The 17,131-nt window shown below is 45.8% G+C and overlaps 1 protein-coding gene across 1 annotated transcript in view; it reads left to right on the top strand.

The window, feature by feature from the left end:
• Positions 1-502: 502 nt before the first annotated feature.
• The window catches only part of TNFRSF11B (TNF receptor superfamily member 11b), a 36,414-nt gene continuing 19,785 nt past the window's right edge, over positions 503-17,131 (top strand). The window contains exon 1 of the mRNA XM_075549339.1: positions 503-760. Coding sequence (XP_075405454.1) covers positions 635-760 — 126 coding nt within the window. The 5' untranslated portion in view covers positions 503-634. The remainder of the gene's footprint in view (positions 761-17,131) is intronic.

Below are 17,131 nucleotides of genomic sequence, written 5' to 3' on the forward strand. Positions count from 1 at the left end.
TTTCCAACAACTGCATTTGTGCTTTGCAATACAAAGCCTAACCCAGAATGCCACCAAGGCTCCTGCGCTAAAATCAAGCCAAGACTAAACAGAGGTCTTTCTGTGCCAGCTCCCTGTGTCCTTCCAGAGAGAACGGGTCACACCCGGGGGCCAGCCTCTGGGCAGCGAGGCTCCGCTTCCTCCCAGAGAAGGCAAGTATCCAAGACGCACCCGAGGCTCCGCCAGACCCTGGGAAGATGCCCTGGCGCAGGGCTCCGCAGCCAGCGCGCGCCCAGCCTCCCACCGCTGAGCGGGCTGCCTGGAGGCCAGCCGCTGGCGGGAAGGGGCAGGACACCTCCAAGCGGCGCTGGGACAGCAGCCTCCTTGTTCCGCAGCCCTGGGGCTTCGGCCTCTCTCCATCCCCGCCTCCATCCCCGCCCCGCCCCTCGCGCCTCACCTCCCCGGGCCATCCTGTCTGCGCTGGCCCCAATGGGTTAACCCGGGAGATTTCCGTGCACACCCCGCCCACCCTACTCCCCCACTGCCCCGCGGGCTTAAGGTTTCTAAAAAAGAAAGGTGCAAAGTTTGGTACTGGGTAGGGAAATGTGTGATCAAAGCGGAGCCGATACTTCCTGTCGCCTGGACGCTGTATATAATGAGATGCGCGCACGGGCTGCAGAGACGCACCCGCTCGCCTGTCGCCGCCACCGCCGCCGCCACCGCCGCCGCCGGACGTTTCCCGGGGACCACAATGAACAAGCTGCTGGGCTGTGCGCTCCTGGTAAGTTCCTGCGCCTCTGGGGCCACCGGCGCCGGGAAGGCTGCCCGCTTCGCCGGGCCCGCGGATTTCCCAGCACATGGACGCAGAGGACGCCCCACTCTTTCCCTCTCCCCAGAGAGGTTTGGAGTCATGGATCTGAAGCCATCTTTCAAGCTCTGTGGGCCTTTCCCCAGGAGTTCCCTCTGGGCTGAAGAGTTCTTTTTGAGTTTCTGGGCAAGAGAAAGGAGGCTAGAGGGATTTTTCTTCCTTTTTTTTGGTATTCATTATTTTCCTTAAAATTTTTTTTACCTTATTCATCTCTAATTATTAGCTCCCACATAGTGTCTGTCCATACTATGTGTGTTGAATTAACTTGCGCTATACTGGTTTTCTAGGAGCCCTGGTGGCTTAGTGGTTATGCTTTGAGCTGCTAACCTTAAGGTCAGCAGTTCGAAGCCATCAGCTGATCCAAGGAAGATAATGTAAACAACCAAGAAAAAGTGAGATCATGCTAATCGTGTCCTAAAGTATATTTAAGTTTCAAACCAAACTAAAAAACCAAACACACCGCCATCAAGTCAATACTGATTCACAACAACCCTGTAGAACTGACCCTGTACGTTTCTGAGACTGTAACTTTTAACAGGAGTAGGAAGCGCTTTCTCCTTCGGAGTAGATGGTGGTTTCGAACAACCAACCTTGCGGAGGATTACAGGCCAATGAGACACCACTATGCCTGCCACCAGGGATCCTAGTTTCATACCATAAAATTGTTGCTAATATGATATTTGGAAAAGAAAGCAGTTTCGGTGACTTAGCTTGTTATTTTATTATCAAAATTTTGCTTAATTTTATGACCAATCAAGTTGGTAAGACTTGCTAAATAGATGATCCTATGACCATGCCTTTTTCCCTTGTGTCACTGCAGTGTGGAATACCTTGAGATCTCGAGTAAGGATAGAAAAACCCCATTTAGGCCACTTGGGTGTTTTGAAAGTGCTAGGGGAAATGTTTGAATTTCAACCTCCACCCCACAAAGAGTGAATGGAAGGTTAGGTAGTCTTCTAAGAAGTTTCTGGGATACACAAATGTAAATAAACAGCAAAAGCATGAAAAGAAAGGTAGTTTGTATGGGACTCCGTACGTAAGTATATATATGAACCTTGGTGGAGTACTCCAACGGGCTGCTAACTGAAAGGTCTGTAGTTCAAACCTACAAGCCATTCTTTGGGAGAAACATGAGGCTTTCTATTCCCAGAAAGATTTCCATTCTCAGAAACGCACAGGGGCAGTTCTACCCTGTCCTAGAGGGTCGCTGTGAGTCAGAATTGAATGGCACTGAGTTTGGTTTGGCACACACACAGAAATCAAGAAATAACGCATTCCAGAAACTCCCCATGCCCAATCCTGGTCACCATGCTGGCCATCACCAGAGTAACCAGTAGTCAACTTCCTAATACCCTCAATTGCTTAAACTTTACTGAAATGGACTTAGAATGCTCTTTTGTGTGTCTATCGCTCTTCTCTCAGTGTCCATTTCCATTGCTGTATATTATTCCATTGTATGAATCCATCAAAATGTACTTAATCATACTAGTTTGGGACTATTATCAATACTCTTCCTATATTAACGTGGAGACTCATTCTTAACAGCCTTTGGTCATCTTACAATGATTTAGCTAATAATAAATTATTCACCATGACTACAACCTTTCAGCATTTCAACTAAATAACTACCTGCATCTAACCAATAAATAAGCAACTGGTTTTATATGTGATCTATCAGTGTGCATAGATAATCTTAATTCTAAAGGATACATCATTGTCAGAAGAGATGACTTTATATATTTTGTAAGCTTTATGGACTCTTTAGATAAAGAATTTCCCATTTCTTTTTCTGTCTCTTTTTTTAGCTTTTGAGGTTTACTTTATTTAAAAAACTATTGGAAATGGAAACTTTGTAAGTACACATAAAAGAACCACAAATTCTTTCACAAACACCTAGGTACTGTTGTAAGAGCCAGAAGCACTACCGATATGTAGTCCTTTGGTGGCATGGTGGGTTATGAACTGAGCTGCTCAGCACAAAGTCAGAGGTTTGAACCCACTGGCCTCTCTGTGAGAGAAAGGGGAGGCTGTCTACTTCTAGAAAGAATTATAACCTTGCAAACCCCAAGTTTCTCCTCAGTTCTCCTCTGTCTTCTATGTTCACTATGAGTTGGAATCAACTCAATGGCAGTGAATTTGGATTTGGGTGTGAGACCAGGCTTGCTGAAGCCCACGAGTGGTGAACATGGTTAATACACACAGTGGACTGAAAGGTTGTAGTTTCAACCCACTCAGAGTCATCTTGGAAGAGCACATCGTCTTGTATTTTCAAACACTCCAAAACGTGGCCACTGAAAATCCTATAAACATAGTTCTACTCTGCTATTCATGGGTCTCCATAAGCTAAAATCAATTTGATGGCCATTGGTTTGGGCTTATTCCCGCCACCCCCACTAGACAGGAGACGTAGAATAGAAAAGGACGTTGCCATTGCTCTCCCCATGAACTAGACATTCTTGTGGCAGATAAGGGACAAGCAATCGATGTGTAACGAGGGTTTTACAGAGAATATACTGAGTGGTTTGGGGATAGGCCCTCCAGCTCTTAACAGCAAAGTCACAGTATACCGAGCCCATGGTGATCGAGTTGCCTCAGACTCACTGTGACCTTTATGCTATGTATTATCTACTGGGTTTCCGAGGCTATCAATACCTATGGAAGCCCACAGCCTTATCTTGGGGCTAAAATCCCAATACTGTTACAACCACTTACCCGACAAATAACTAGGGGCAGGTTACCTCTCTCTTGAGTTTTACGTTTTCATCCTGTGAAGAGGGGCTACTGCATATGCAACGAGACCATGAGAAGTCCTTCCTCTGTAGTGACCCGAGTCTGTAATGCGGAGCAATGGATGCAGCAGGACCTGGAGCTCAGTGACTGAGAAACCAAGTGCTGAAGATGCTCAGGGCAGGGGACGTCGCCATCTTAACGATCCATTGCTGGAGCTCAACGGGGTCCTGCTGGGATGCATGCAAAGAGGGAAGGCAAAAATACGTTAAGACGTTGTGGTGGTTAGTTGCCATCAAATCCGTTCCACTCACAGTTCCCCTACCCACAACAGCACAGAACACTGCCTGGACCTGCATCGTCCTCATGGGTGCCTTATGCTTGAGCCCCTTGTGTGGCAGAGTCTGTCCGTCTCCTTGAGAGTCCTTCCTCTTTTTCATGGCCCTCTGTTCTACCAAGCTTGATGGCCTTCGCCAGGACAGGTTTCTCCTGACAACATGTCAAAGTGTGTAAAACAAACTCTCCCCATCCTGGTTTCTAAGGAGCACTCTGGAAATACTGCCCCCAAGGCAGACTTCTAGATCCTTTCATCAATCCATCGAGACTTGCAGTATTCTTCTCCGGCTCTCCATGGGAGAAGTCAACTTCCAGAGTCTGGGGAGGCTTTGGGTGAGGTGTTAGTCTACTCACAACAAGGTTGGAAGTTAAAAATCAGCAGCTGCTCCACAGGAAGGAGAGGGGCTCTCTGCTTCTGAAAAGTTTTCCAATCTTGGAATCCCACAGGAGCAGTGCTACTTTTTCCCAGTGCGTTAAAAACTAAACACAACACGAACTCACTGCTGGCCAGCTCTGATGCACAGTGACCCTGTCGGACCTGGTAGAACTAGCCCCGTGGGTTTCTGAGGCCTCTGTACCACTTCACAGGAGTAGAAAGCCTCATCCTTCTCCTTATGAAGTTAGCTGAGGGTTTCAAACCATTGACTGAAGTCTGCAGCCCAAAGTGCCACCATGCCCTCAGGACTCCTTTCGGGGTTCCTATGAGGCAAATGGACTCAATTGCATGGGCAATGGGCATTCCTGGAATGCTTCCAAATGGAGAGACCTGGGTACCTAAGAATCCCCTAATAGACTGTGAACACCTGGTCTAGGTCCAGATTGGATGCTGGCCTAGTTCCAGCATGTAGCATCAGAACTGTCCACCGCACTTGAACACCCTGGTCTAGGTCCAGATTGGATGCTGGCCTAGTTCCAGCATGTAGCATCAGGACTGTCCACCGCACTTCCCAAAGCAAAGCTCGGAATTGAGATGCTGTTTCCCCAGGACACCTGCTTGCTTAGCCTTTAGGAGGATGCCCTCTGCGGTTTGGCTTTCTTAATGGTTTGGGGTATTTTGTTGGTTTTTTTTGTTGTTTTTTGTTTTGGTTTGTGGCCTTCATCCCCCACAGTGGTGGAGTGAGTGTGTTTGCTTAGCCTCCCTGAACACCCCCACCCGGCATGGTTTTGTTTAAAGAGAGTGAGTCCTCCCAAGTGTCTCAGAGATATTGACATATACTCCTGTCCACAACAGATCTGATCCGTGTCCCTAGCAACCGTCCCTGGCCTCCGTCACCTGGCAACCGTCAGCAGAGGTCCTCATTTCAGTCTGGTCTTTCATTTAGCTTCTTTGGCTGAAACTAGAGTTGTGAAATGCCACCGGTGGAGGGAGAAAGTATTCTGGGCCAGATGTTTTATCTAGTGTGTTCTAGGGAAAGTGATGGGAAGGTCTAGCTAAGGGACACAAATGACACAGGCAAATATTCTCTCTTCCCTATTCATGAATTTGCCTGCTGGGTTTTGGTCATAGCAGCCCTCACCACTCCACCCCTCTGCATCTTCCCTTTATGTGACAGGGGATTTTTGGTTTGGTTTTTACCATCCCATTACCCATCAGCAGCTTCTTTGATCTAAGGTTTACCTTTGCTGCCCCAAAAATGAGGCTTAGGAGGAATAATGAGAACGAGTCATCTCGCAAAAATTTATGTATGCTTTATCCAAGATCTTGGGTAGTGATGCTTTGCTGTCCCTTATGTTGTTACTGCCGAGTAGAGATGCGAACATTATCAATGCGTTGATGTGGCTCCCCTGGTAGGGCAGTCGTTCCTAGGTACATTAGATTCTTCATCTGCACGCTTTTACAATAAATAATTCCTCACAACCCCTTTGCTCTCCTGAACCAAAATTCATAGGACGTATATTTTATCTGCACACATGATTTCCGGAAGGCCGTGTGTCCTCAGGGCAGTGCCACGAAGGATCTAATTTATACTAGAAGCTTCCTGGAAGAGATCCTGGAGTCATAGGCTAGCATCTTCATGCAGACTCACCAAGAAGTGACCACTAGGGACGCGGCTATGGTGGATGGGCTTCACTGATGGGTTGAAAACCATGAGCTAGTGGCCTTTGGTGCTGTGCTTTTCAGAAATGGCGATGGAAACTTGCTAACACATTACACAAAACAAAAGTACCATCTTCCGGCAGAGGATATGTTGGTAGAGTCCTGAACAATCCAGTGTGCATAAAAATCATGTAGGAAACGCTCTGTGTCCATATAAAATGGATGGTTTGGAGCCAGATTTGGAAACTATTAAATAAGTATATCATTTACACGGGAACCTTAGTGGCCTAAGGATTTAAACGTTGGTTTTAAACCCACCAGAGTAGGCCACCTGCTTCCATGGAGATTTACCGTTGGAGGAAACCCCACAGAGTACTTCTCTACCCTACAGGGTTGCTCAGGATCCCTGGTGGTATAGTGGGTTATAGTGGACTTCCAGTCTGCTAGCGGGAGAGTCCGCAGTTTGAAACCACCAGCTCGTCTGCAGGAGAAAGATGAGGATTTCTACCCCCAGAAAGATTTACAGTCTCAGAACCATACAAGGTGGTCCTGCCCTGTCCAGTGACATGGGTTGGAATTGACTTGGTGGCAGTGAGCTTCACTTGCATTTTCCTGTATCTATCAGTTACTAGTAAGAACGTGTACGGAATATGGGACTATTCGTCATAATTTTGGATATCTAGTGCTAGACAGTCATTGTCACACCACAGATGCCACCCCAATCTCCATCCTCAGACTCCCAGAACAACTCTGAGGGCCACCCTGTGGCACCACCCTGAGGCAAAGAAGACAGCTTTCTTCTCATCAAACTTGAGGCCCCAGCACCCAGACGATCCCTGACGCTAAATGAGGGCTTACTGGGTGGGTGAAAGAAGCTACGATGGTATTTGGACAATCTACCAACAATCTGTATAAAATTTCCCCTAGAATTTAGTGTATCAATACTCCCCCCCCCCCAAACACACACACACACACACACACACACACACACACACACACACACACACAAACTCGCTGCCCTAGGGTCAATTCTGATCCGTAGCGACTTTGTAGGACAGGGTAGAACTGCCCCTGTGAGTTTCTCAGACTGTAACCTTTTATAGGAGTGGAAAGCCTGGTCTTTCTCTCGCCCTGGTGGCTGGCTGGTGGTTTCCATCTGTTGGTCTCACTGTTAGCTGCCCAATGTGCAACTGTCTACGCCAGCCACCAGGGCTCCTCTAGTTCACTGTGAAATTCTACTATTGCCTTTGGCATTTTTGAAAAATTGTCAGGCCCTTCCCACCTGACACCTGCTTTATGTGTTATTTGGTACTTCTTTACTATGCTAGGTATAGCATTACCTTTTGGAGGGCTCACCCTTAGGAGTGTGACCACAATGAACCAGAATTGTATATTGATCTTTAGAGGTACATTCTAGGCTCGGCGGTACCTCTGTGCTTTCTGACCTTCTGCATCTGCACAGTGTGTGGTGCTGGCTCTTGAGTGGAGATCAAGTGTTCATTCGGATTCAATAAATATTATGTCCTCGTAAAATATTGGACGTGCCCAGTAAACATTTAAACAAACATTAAAATTGGAGCACGAGAAGGGAGAGAGGACATCTGAATCATCAGCTTGGAGATGGTCTGTAAGACTACAGGAAAGACAGACTTCGCATGGGTCCAGACAGGAAAGATTGAAACAGCCCCGGCCGGGGCCCATTTTTGGTCTTGATAGTCTGGTAGACAGCATGCAAATATGAACAGTCATGTTTTGAAAGGAAAACAAATCAAAATGAAACTTAGCAACCCACAAGAGCAGGACCTAGTGACTCGGGAATCCTAGCAACATCTGTAAGCGATCTGAGCACAGAGGAGTGAGGTATGGCCAACTTGAAATAGATACAAGGACAGTGTTTTTATGTGACATGTAATTAGCTTTTGGAGCTCACTGCCACAGAATATTTTGGGGGAAGTAGGATAGAAAAGAATTCTATAAAAAGAAACCTTTTAGACAGTCGAGAGTGGTAAGAATAGTGTTAGTACGTATTAGGCAAGGTCCTATGTGATACCTGTTCCCCTGGCATTCACCCGACCTCTCTAAATTAAGGCCCTGGGCCAGAACAGTTTGCAGGCACCCGAAAATGGTTTCTCCAAACTATAAAGTTGACAACCGAGGGGCTTGGGTAGGTTTGTTTCACCCCATTTTCCTAGAAGCACCCAAAGTATCTAGACCATAAGTAGATGGAGGCTCCAGGAACAAATGAGGTCTCATTCCTGAGGCCCTTCTTAAATAAGGCTTTGCTTTGCCAATGTCCTATACAGATGTCCTATACATGTTCACCTCTCCACAATCACAGTTTTAATATTTTCATGACATTGTTTCATTTCCTCAAAGACCCGTCTATAAAAATAAAAGAGACTCCATTTGTTCCCACTTCTAGCTCCCCTGGCTCCCACAGAATGAAACACCGCATGGTCCCGCACCTTCCTCACAATGATTATGTTGGAGCCCATTGTTGTAGCCTCTGCGTCAATCCCAGGGGGCGGGGGGCAGCCTCCACAACCGAATGGGCCCTGAGGCGTGGTTGTATAATTGAAAGCGAACATTGAAGAGGCTACAAGCCATGCAAAGGCTCATCCCTTGCATGGAGTCTGGAACCAGAGAGTGAGCGAATGTGTCCTCTGACAGACTTAGACAGTCTTGGGCTAGCCAGCCCTGGTAAGCCCCTAAGTAGGAGGAAGGGGAGGTATTAGAGGCATACACGGCATCTACATGACTGGAAGTCACCTACATAACAAGGTGGACTGGTTCTAGGGTTAAGATGACACCTTCATCTTGGCTGTCCCCGAGCTGGCTTGACCTTAGGTATCCCTGAGCTCTTCTCCAGGGGAGCCATCTGTGATCCTTCTCAGGAGGGAGTCGGCCCCACCTAGGGGAGAGGGGGTATCTGATTACTCCCATGGCAGATAGCTTGAAGACACAAGCTCTACAAGCAAGGCTATAGTGAGCAACCATGCGCGTATCAGAAGCTTCTTAAGATTGGCATTATTTGGGGGACCATTGTGAGAGATAACTGGTAGGAGAATGTGACTGGGAGTCACCTCTAATTCACGAGCCTGGAGGCCTTCCTCCGCCACAGTCTACCTCCCAGACTCTTCATTGCGTGTGTAGAGAATGTTTCCACATACACTCTCTTCCTGGTTCTCAGTTTCCCACAAATCCCCATGTTGAGGGTCCTCATCTCTTTCACCCGCCCTTTATTTCTATTTTACCAAGCATGGTGTTCTTCAAAAGAGCTGGCCTCTGTTGATGGCTTGTCCAAAGTACACGAGGTTAAGTCTCGTCGTTCTCCTCTGTAAGGGACCTTCTGTTTGCACTTCCTCCGAGACAGATTGGAACGTGGCACTTTCAAAATTTTGTCAACGCCATAATTAAAATGTAACCATTGTTCTTCCATCTTCCTTGTTCATTGTTCATCCTTCACTTGCCTCTTAAATGACATGCTTGGGTCAGACACACCTTAATCCTCAGAGTGACAATTTTGCTTCTTCAGCACGTTGATGAAGTCTGTTTTGCTGCAGATTTGCTGAACAAAATACGGAGGTTCGTTTCTTGACCACCACTTCCACGATCATTGATTACGGATCCAAGTAAAATGAAATCCTCAGTTTATCACGTTCCTGTTGTGATTTTCCTTAAAACTTTACCTCCCTTAACTTATAGCTTTAATATTTCCAAAATATCGCTTAGTTGCTCTAAAGACACCTCTATAAAAATAAAACAATAGCCTTAGGATTTTCATTTCCATTCAGTCTGTGCATTGGCAATACTCTCTCTAGAAGCCCCTTACTAAAAGTTAAAAAAATAGGTGTCAAGGTGAATTTCAATGTAAAGCAAGGCAGTAATTCATCTATGCTTAATGGCTGCCTTTGGTAAATTCAAATTTATTCTCCAGCTTTTGATTCCTAACCTGTACTCTCTCGCTGTGTAATATTACTTATATAGAATACTGTATGTTTACTTTTCGAGAACATGGACATGATAACCACATTATTTTAAAAGTTGCTCCCATTGCCAATTTGCACCAATAGCACCATTACCAACAATTATTGAAATATTTTTGGGAGCTCAGTGCTAAGGCAGAGTGATAATAAAATGTCAGTAATAGCAGACAGGAGAGAAGGGTTGTAATTTCTGAGCATGAGTTAGGCATTGGATGTTTTAAATCTGAGAGTGGGTGGTTCAAACTCACCTGATAATTATTCCAAAGAAATATGAGTCTGTCTACTCCCATGAGGTTTTACAATCTTGAAAACCCCTTATAGGTTTGCTGAGTCAGGATCAACTCTGGCAGCAGGATTCTTTGGTCTTAGTCTGCGATTCAATTAGTGAATACACTTCCCTGATAAGTACCCTTGCTGTAAAACAGCTCCTTGCTATCAAGTTGGTTTCCACTCACGCCGACTACACCTAGCATCTCCAGGGTTTTGTATATCTTTAAGGGAGAAGCACCTGGTGGACTTGACACACCAACCTTGAAGTAGTAGTCCAACACCGACTTTACTTACCTCTAACTAGCGGCCGGAGGCAGCGGCGGTTCAACGATAGAAGGCTCATCTCCCACACAGGAGACTTGCATTTGATTCTTGATCAATATACCCGAAGCACAATCACTGCCCATTGAGTTATCCTCAACTAATATGGCCCTCTTACAAAAGATTTCCTACACCCATCTGTCAGTGGGGGTTTGTGTGTTGCTCTAATTGCTGAACAGATTTCAGCAGAGTTTCCAGCCTAGAAGGAACTAGGAATAAAGGCCTGGTGTCTGGTTTTTGAAAACCTGTCAGTGAGAAAACACTCTAGATGACGATGATACCAACTGCAACTGGCTCAGGGGATGACACTGGACTGGGCAACATTTCGTTCTGTTTTTTGAACATCAGGCTCCCTGAGTTCAGGGTCTGCTAGGGGGTAGATGTTGTTGTTGATGTTAGAGTTGGGTCTGATTCATACTGACCCAATGCACAAGAGAATGAAATACAACCCCATCCTCTGCCACCTTCACAGTCATTCTTATGTCTGAGCCCATCAATGCAGCCACTTGCTGATCCATCTTGTCGAGGCCCTTTCTCTTCTTCACTTTCCCTCTACTTTCCGAAGCCTGATGTCCTTTTCCCAGGACTGGTCTCTCCTGACAACATGTCCAAAGTATGAGAGAGAAGTCTCCCCATCCTTGCCTCCAAGGAGCATTCTGGTTGTGATTCTTGCAAGACAGATCCGTTTGTTCTTTTGGTGGCCCATGGTACTTTCAATATTCTTCACCAACACCATCATTCAAATGGTCTTTGGTCTTCCTTATTCAAAGTCCAACTTTCACATGCATATGAGAGGATTGAAAATACCATCTAATGGCAAGTACTAATTCTGCATCAGTTTTAAACTTTCATCATCTGCCTTTTAAAGAAAAGAGACTGATTATATGCGACTTCTCTCCATCTGTAAGATTCATACAGGCTCACGTATCCCTTGAAAACATTATCTTAAGTAATGTGTGCGTGTTTTAGTCTATTTGTTGAGCTTGTCAAGGTTTCTGCCCACGTGGTTTTCTTCTAACAAATTCTAGGTGGGTCAATGGAACCCAGCAAAGGAAGAAGCTTTTGAAATATCAGCTGCTTTGAAGTGATCTGATGTATTTGTCTTAGGATTACCAATGATTCTTTATAAACTGAAAATACTGGTACCTTCTCATTATAATCCGTCTGGTATTTAGCTGGTGTATGTAGAAGTTGTTATTGTGTGTATTTTTTTTCATATCTCATTTATTTAGAAGCCTGGTTGCTAGAAGCCTAGTCAGAAGCCAAGACATTCCCTAGGGCCTTACTGAAGAGGTATAATTATGGTCACTAGCAATCTCCTTAGACTCATTGAGCAGCATTTTCTTTGAATTTGTATCCACAACAAAGTACTTGACAACTGCACACTTCTCTTTGGAATACATGTGAGATATTCAAGCAGAATAAGCATAATAATGAGTACCTTGGCATGATTATGGCATAATACACTTGAATGATATAGCTGGCTGATAGAATACCTCAGCTCCCTGCTTTCAATTTCCTGTGTCTTCCTTTAATGTCCGGTAAGAAGGAAAACGAAAACAACAGCAATAACAACAAAAACACTCAAGCTACAGAGTACAGAACGAGAGCTCAGCTAGGTGGTAGCAGTGGTGTTACTGAGCAATGCTGTAGTTAGTCATCAGAGTTGTCCTCTGGGGTCCACCGTCCAAATGTGTAATGACGGTGTATTTCCTTGCCTCTTTATGACAAGAAGGAACTAAGGAAGTATGGATAATTCTGGCCAGTGACTTGGTAGTTAATATCGGGCAACCTCCTTCCAAACGAGAGCCTTTAGTTGCTGAACGACCTCCTTTCCCAAGTTGGTGGGTTGTTTTCTGTCCGTTCCTCACCTCCACAGCAAGCCAGCAACACTCCAGATGTTGTTGTTAGCTGTAACTGAGCCCCTATCTCACGGCAACTCTAAGTCTGCAAAGTCTAGGGAATCCTGTCCCTCACCATGTCAGCAGCCACACCTCCCCGCACAAAACAATGCTGTGTGGGCAGGAGGTGTACTGGCGGGGGACCTGATCCAGATTTTCCACTTGGAAGGTGAGCATTCTATCACGTAGCCACCATTGCGCCTGTATCCCAAATAGTGGTTACCAGTGAGGTCTCTGATAAGGGTACAGTGCTAAGAGCATGTAGCAAGCCCTCTAGGGACATGTAGCATGAATGAGAAATAAGCCCATGTTTCTTAAGCCATTGAGATTTTAAAGTTGTTCCTTAGCCCAGCAGAACACCTAGCTAGTTCTGATAGATTCCTGTTCACATCTGATCTTTGAGGGATAAAATTTGCAAAAGACTACTTCAAAGTTAAAAAACCCCAAAACGAAAATCTATGAATTTAGATGAAACCAGTTTCAATGACTCCTTCGAAAATTCAAAATGTAGGGAACTGAGATGACAACAAAAGGCTTAGTAGGACTGCAGATACTCAGCCATGTACTCTCAGATGCTGCCCTAGTGCGTGTAGCAGCCACACCGAGATCTTGTCTGTTCCTTTCATCATTTCGGAGTGAGCCTTCCTTTGTAGAAGTCTGCTCATCCTCTTCTTTCATTTGAGCAACATCAATCCATGTAGGCCAGGCCAAAAAGAGGAAGCCATCCAATAGAAAGGTGCTGGCCATTTGTGGCCTAGTGGTTATGGTGCTGGGCAACTTACCGCAGGGTCATAAGTTCGAAGCCACCAGTCACAAAATCCTGTGTTGCCTGGATTGTTATCTGCAAAAGAGGCCTTAGCACTTTTCCCTATAGTTACCTAGCTGAGTTTTCCTTGTCCCAGGAGCTGACATCTAGTAGTGAAGTTGAAGGACACACATAAGTGAGCGCCAAACGTCTGTGGTGGTGTTGAATCCACACTTCTCTCCAGGATGGGGCTCATGAGGGTTAAGCCCTTGGGTGGAATGATTCCTTTTGTTTGTTTGTGTTTCATTCTTTTCCCCCATTTCCCTGTGGCTCCAAGAGATTGCCTTATTCTCATTTGTTAATTTGTTGACACGACATTGTAAATCTCCCGCTTACTGGGTGGGAGCCTTGGAGGTGTTGTGCATTATGCCCTGGCTGCTAACGGCAAGGCCAGCTGTCCTGAGGGCGAAAGATGAGGCTTTCCACTCTCAAGCAGTTACAGTCTTGGAGACTCACAAGAGCAGTTCTACTTCGCCTAATATGGCAGTGAACTTGGTGTTTTTGGTTTGGAAACTTGTTGGATATGAGTCCAAAGTCTCTAGGGAGCAGAGCATGAGGCAAAAGCTTGGCTGAGCATCTTGGTGAAATGAACAATCATGGGGTGTCAGGAGTGAGTGGCTTCAATGCTCTGTATCTGTGTTGGAAGAAGTAAGGCCAGAGTGCTCCTTAGAGGCAAGGATGGCGAGACTGACTGACATCTTTTGGACATGTTGTTGAGAGAGACCAGCCCCTGGAGAAGGACAGCATATTTGGTAAAGTGGAGGGGCAGCGAGAAAGAGGTAGGCCCTCAATGAGATGGATTGACACAGTGGCTGCGTCCATGGGCTCAGACACAGGAACAATGGTGAGGATGGCAGAGCACCGTGTAGTGTTTCCTTCCGTCGTGCATAGGGTCCCTATGGGGCTGAGTCAACTGGGTGACACCTGACCACGACAAGGAGTGAGTGGAAGCTAAGGAAGTCAGAAGAGGAGGGTGAGCAAATACAAAGGGTGCATAGTGCAAAGCCACTGCTTCGTCTGGAATGCAGATGACTGCTCAGTGTCGAGGGCCCCCATCCAGAGAGGCTGTGGGGACATTCGGTTTCGGGACAGAAGAAGAGTCAAGAATGTACTCACCAGTCCAGATAGGTAGGCAGGGAGGGAGCTTGGTAGATGGGTGGATAATGGGATGCAAAGAATGTATTTACCAGTTCAGATTAGGCAGGGAAGGAGGGAGCTTGGTGGCTGGGTGGGTGGCTGGGTGGGGTGGCTAGGCACATAGATAGATGGATCGATAAAATTAAGTTTTATCCTCTTATAGTTGATTAAACTCTAAGTTTGTCTTGGTCATAAAACTGTAAAATTGAAAGACATTGCCTTGAAATGATGATGGCAACACATACACAAGTGCGATTGATATAATTGATGTATGGTTTGCTATAAGAGCTTTTGGAGGCCCCAATAAAATGATAAAAAATAAAAAAACTAAATCTTTACAGGGGAGAGTTATTTGTCAGCGGCTTGGGATTAGACAGGCTTGGACTTGAATCCCAGACTCACTGAGCACATTTGACTTGTGACCTTGAACTTCTCTGACATTCTGTCTCTTCATTTATTAAATGAACTGTTCGTATGTCCTCAGAGGCTGTGGGAGGGGATGGATGATAAGAACACTCGAAGAAAGGGCTTAGTGGTGTTGTTTGCTGGCTGCCGTTGAGTCAGCCCTGATTTTTGGTGACTCCACGCACAGAGGATCAGTTCATTGTGATCCAGAGTGTGGTCATTCATTCATTTTCAAAAGTAGACCTCAAAGTCTTTCTTCCTAGTCTGTCTCAGTCAGGAAGCTGTGCTGAAACCTATTCAGCATCATTGGCGGTCAGGTGGTGCATTAGCCTGGAGTAGATCATAGTAGAATAATCAAAGTAGATCATAGTAGAATCAAAGCTACCATTAAGAGCTCTGGTGGAGCCTTGGTTAAAGCACTTGGCTGCTCATTGGAAGGTCAGCAGTTTGAATCCACCAGCCACTCTGTGGGAGAAAGATGTAGCAGTCTGCTTTCATAAAAAGCATAGCCTTCATAAACCTTGAGAGACAGGTTCTACAGAACTTACATGAATCAGAATGGATTTGGCTGCAAACGGTGTTTAACTGGCAAGGCTGTTATTATTCACTGTCCCAACCATGAGTCCTAGGGCAATGTTTCACACTTCAGAGGCACACATTGCGTAATTCAGGGGCTTTTTAGAAGTCTTCAGTTTCTGTTCCATCTCATCACCAGCATGGTTTTTCTCCAATACCTTTTTCTCATCGGCTGCACTTCTCTGTATATTGATGGGTTTCTATATGGATCATTATAAACTAAAAGGGTTCCATAGGATTGTTATGGAGAATGCACTGTGGAGTTAAAAAAATATAACATCCACAAATATCAATTGTGGGACCAATTCTGGGCCCAAACTAACAGACATCCTGGCTGGACAGGGACCTTTGGTGGAGCTGCAGGTCCAGGGCTGGGCTGCTAACAGAAAAGCCAGCGATTCCAACCGACCTGTTGTTCCACAGGACGAAGCTGAGCTTAGCTGCGTCCGTAAAGATCTACAGCCTCGGGAACTGTGTGGAGCAGTTCAACTCTGTCCTCTAGGTCCGTGTGAGTCTCTGGACTTGACGGCAGTGGTTTTCCTTGGGGTTTGTGTAGCTGGACCACTCAAATCATAAGGCCATGCTTGTGCCTATCAAGTGGGCCTGCCGGTGATAGGTGATGGGTCGGAACAAGTGCTGCTGGCTCTGCAGTCAAGTTGGGGAGTTTCCAGGACCAATGTAATCTACGCCAACTCACCCGAGCTTCGCAGAAGAAATCATAAGACCCGGGGGGGCAAAATAAGTGGGATTTGCACATATCTTCCTTGGGAAGTCCCAAGTGCGCCCCTTATGACCTCTTTCTCAGAGATGGTCTCTGCTTTTATTCTATTAACCCACCGAGCATGAATCCTGTCTGTGAAACACCCCCGAAGCAACACAGTCCTTGTACGTGAGCCCGCTCTGACAGTTCTGTTGGTTTCTAAACCCAACCTGGGATTGCTCATTCCTTTTCTGAAGGCGAGAAGAGCCACATTCAAAATTGGAGGAAAGATAGGAAAATGTGTAGTGAGTGATCTCTCGTACTAAAAATAAAAATCAAGTATTTGGTATTAGGTTCTGTACTGGTATCACCATCTTCCCTCTTTGTAATGGGTTCAGGTGATACGTTGTAGACATACCTAATGAACTTTACTTCTACAAATTGAGTAAATTTCATAAATAGTGGGGCCATGTGGGCACTGCACAGACAAAACCCCATGTAGACAAGTAGTTGGATGGGAGGCGGGGATTCCATTTTACCTGGAGCAATTCTTCAGCCCAAAGTGAGTTCGCATGAGCAAATGTATAGGCTTTGGTCCAATGGTTCATCCAATAAAGAATAACTAGTTGTGTTTCTTTTTCCCTGTTTGCCTTACAAACGCTGTTAGCAGAAAATCTATTCTGCATAGATGAACAGATTTCGTTCATTTACTCTTTCCTTCCTTCCCTAGAGATATAATCCTCAGCCAAACAACTGGCAATTGTGAACGTTATTAAGCAGTGGTGGGCCATCAAGGAATCTTGGTGATGCCATAGTTAAAGCACCTAACGGCTAATTAAAATGCTCATGGTTCGAACGCACGGGCCTCTCCATAGGAGAAAGATGTGGCATTCTGGTTCCCTCAAGGGCGACCGCGCTGGAGACCTCATAGGGACATTCTATTCCGTCCTGTGAGTCGGACTCAATGGTACCGCAGTGGGTTTGTTTGTTTTGTCTTTAGATTTGACAGCCCCTCTGGTCAGGAATGGGCAGCAGTAGATCTACTTCTCAATGAACTGCCTCCTTTCCCGCCCATTCACCGG

This window comes from Tenrec ecaudatus, chromosome 5 (genome assembly GCF_050624435.1).
Source record: "Tenrec ecaudatus isolate mTenEca1 chromosome 5, mTenEca1.hap1, whole genome shotgun sequence".
In the NCBI taxonomy this organism is placed as follows: domain Eukaryota; kingdom Metazoa; phylum Chordata; class Mammalia; order Afrosoricida; family Tenrecidae; genus Tenrec; species Tenrec ecaudatus.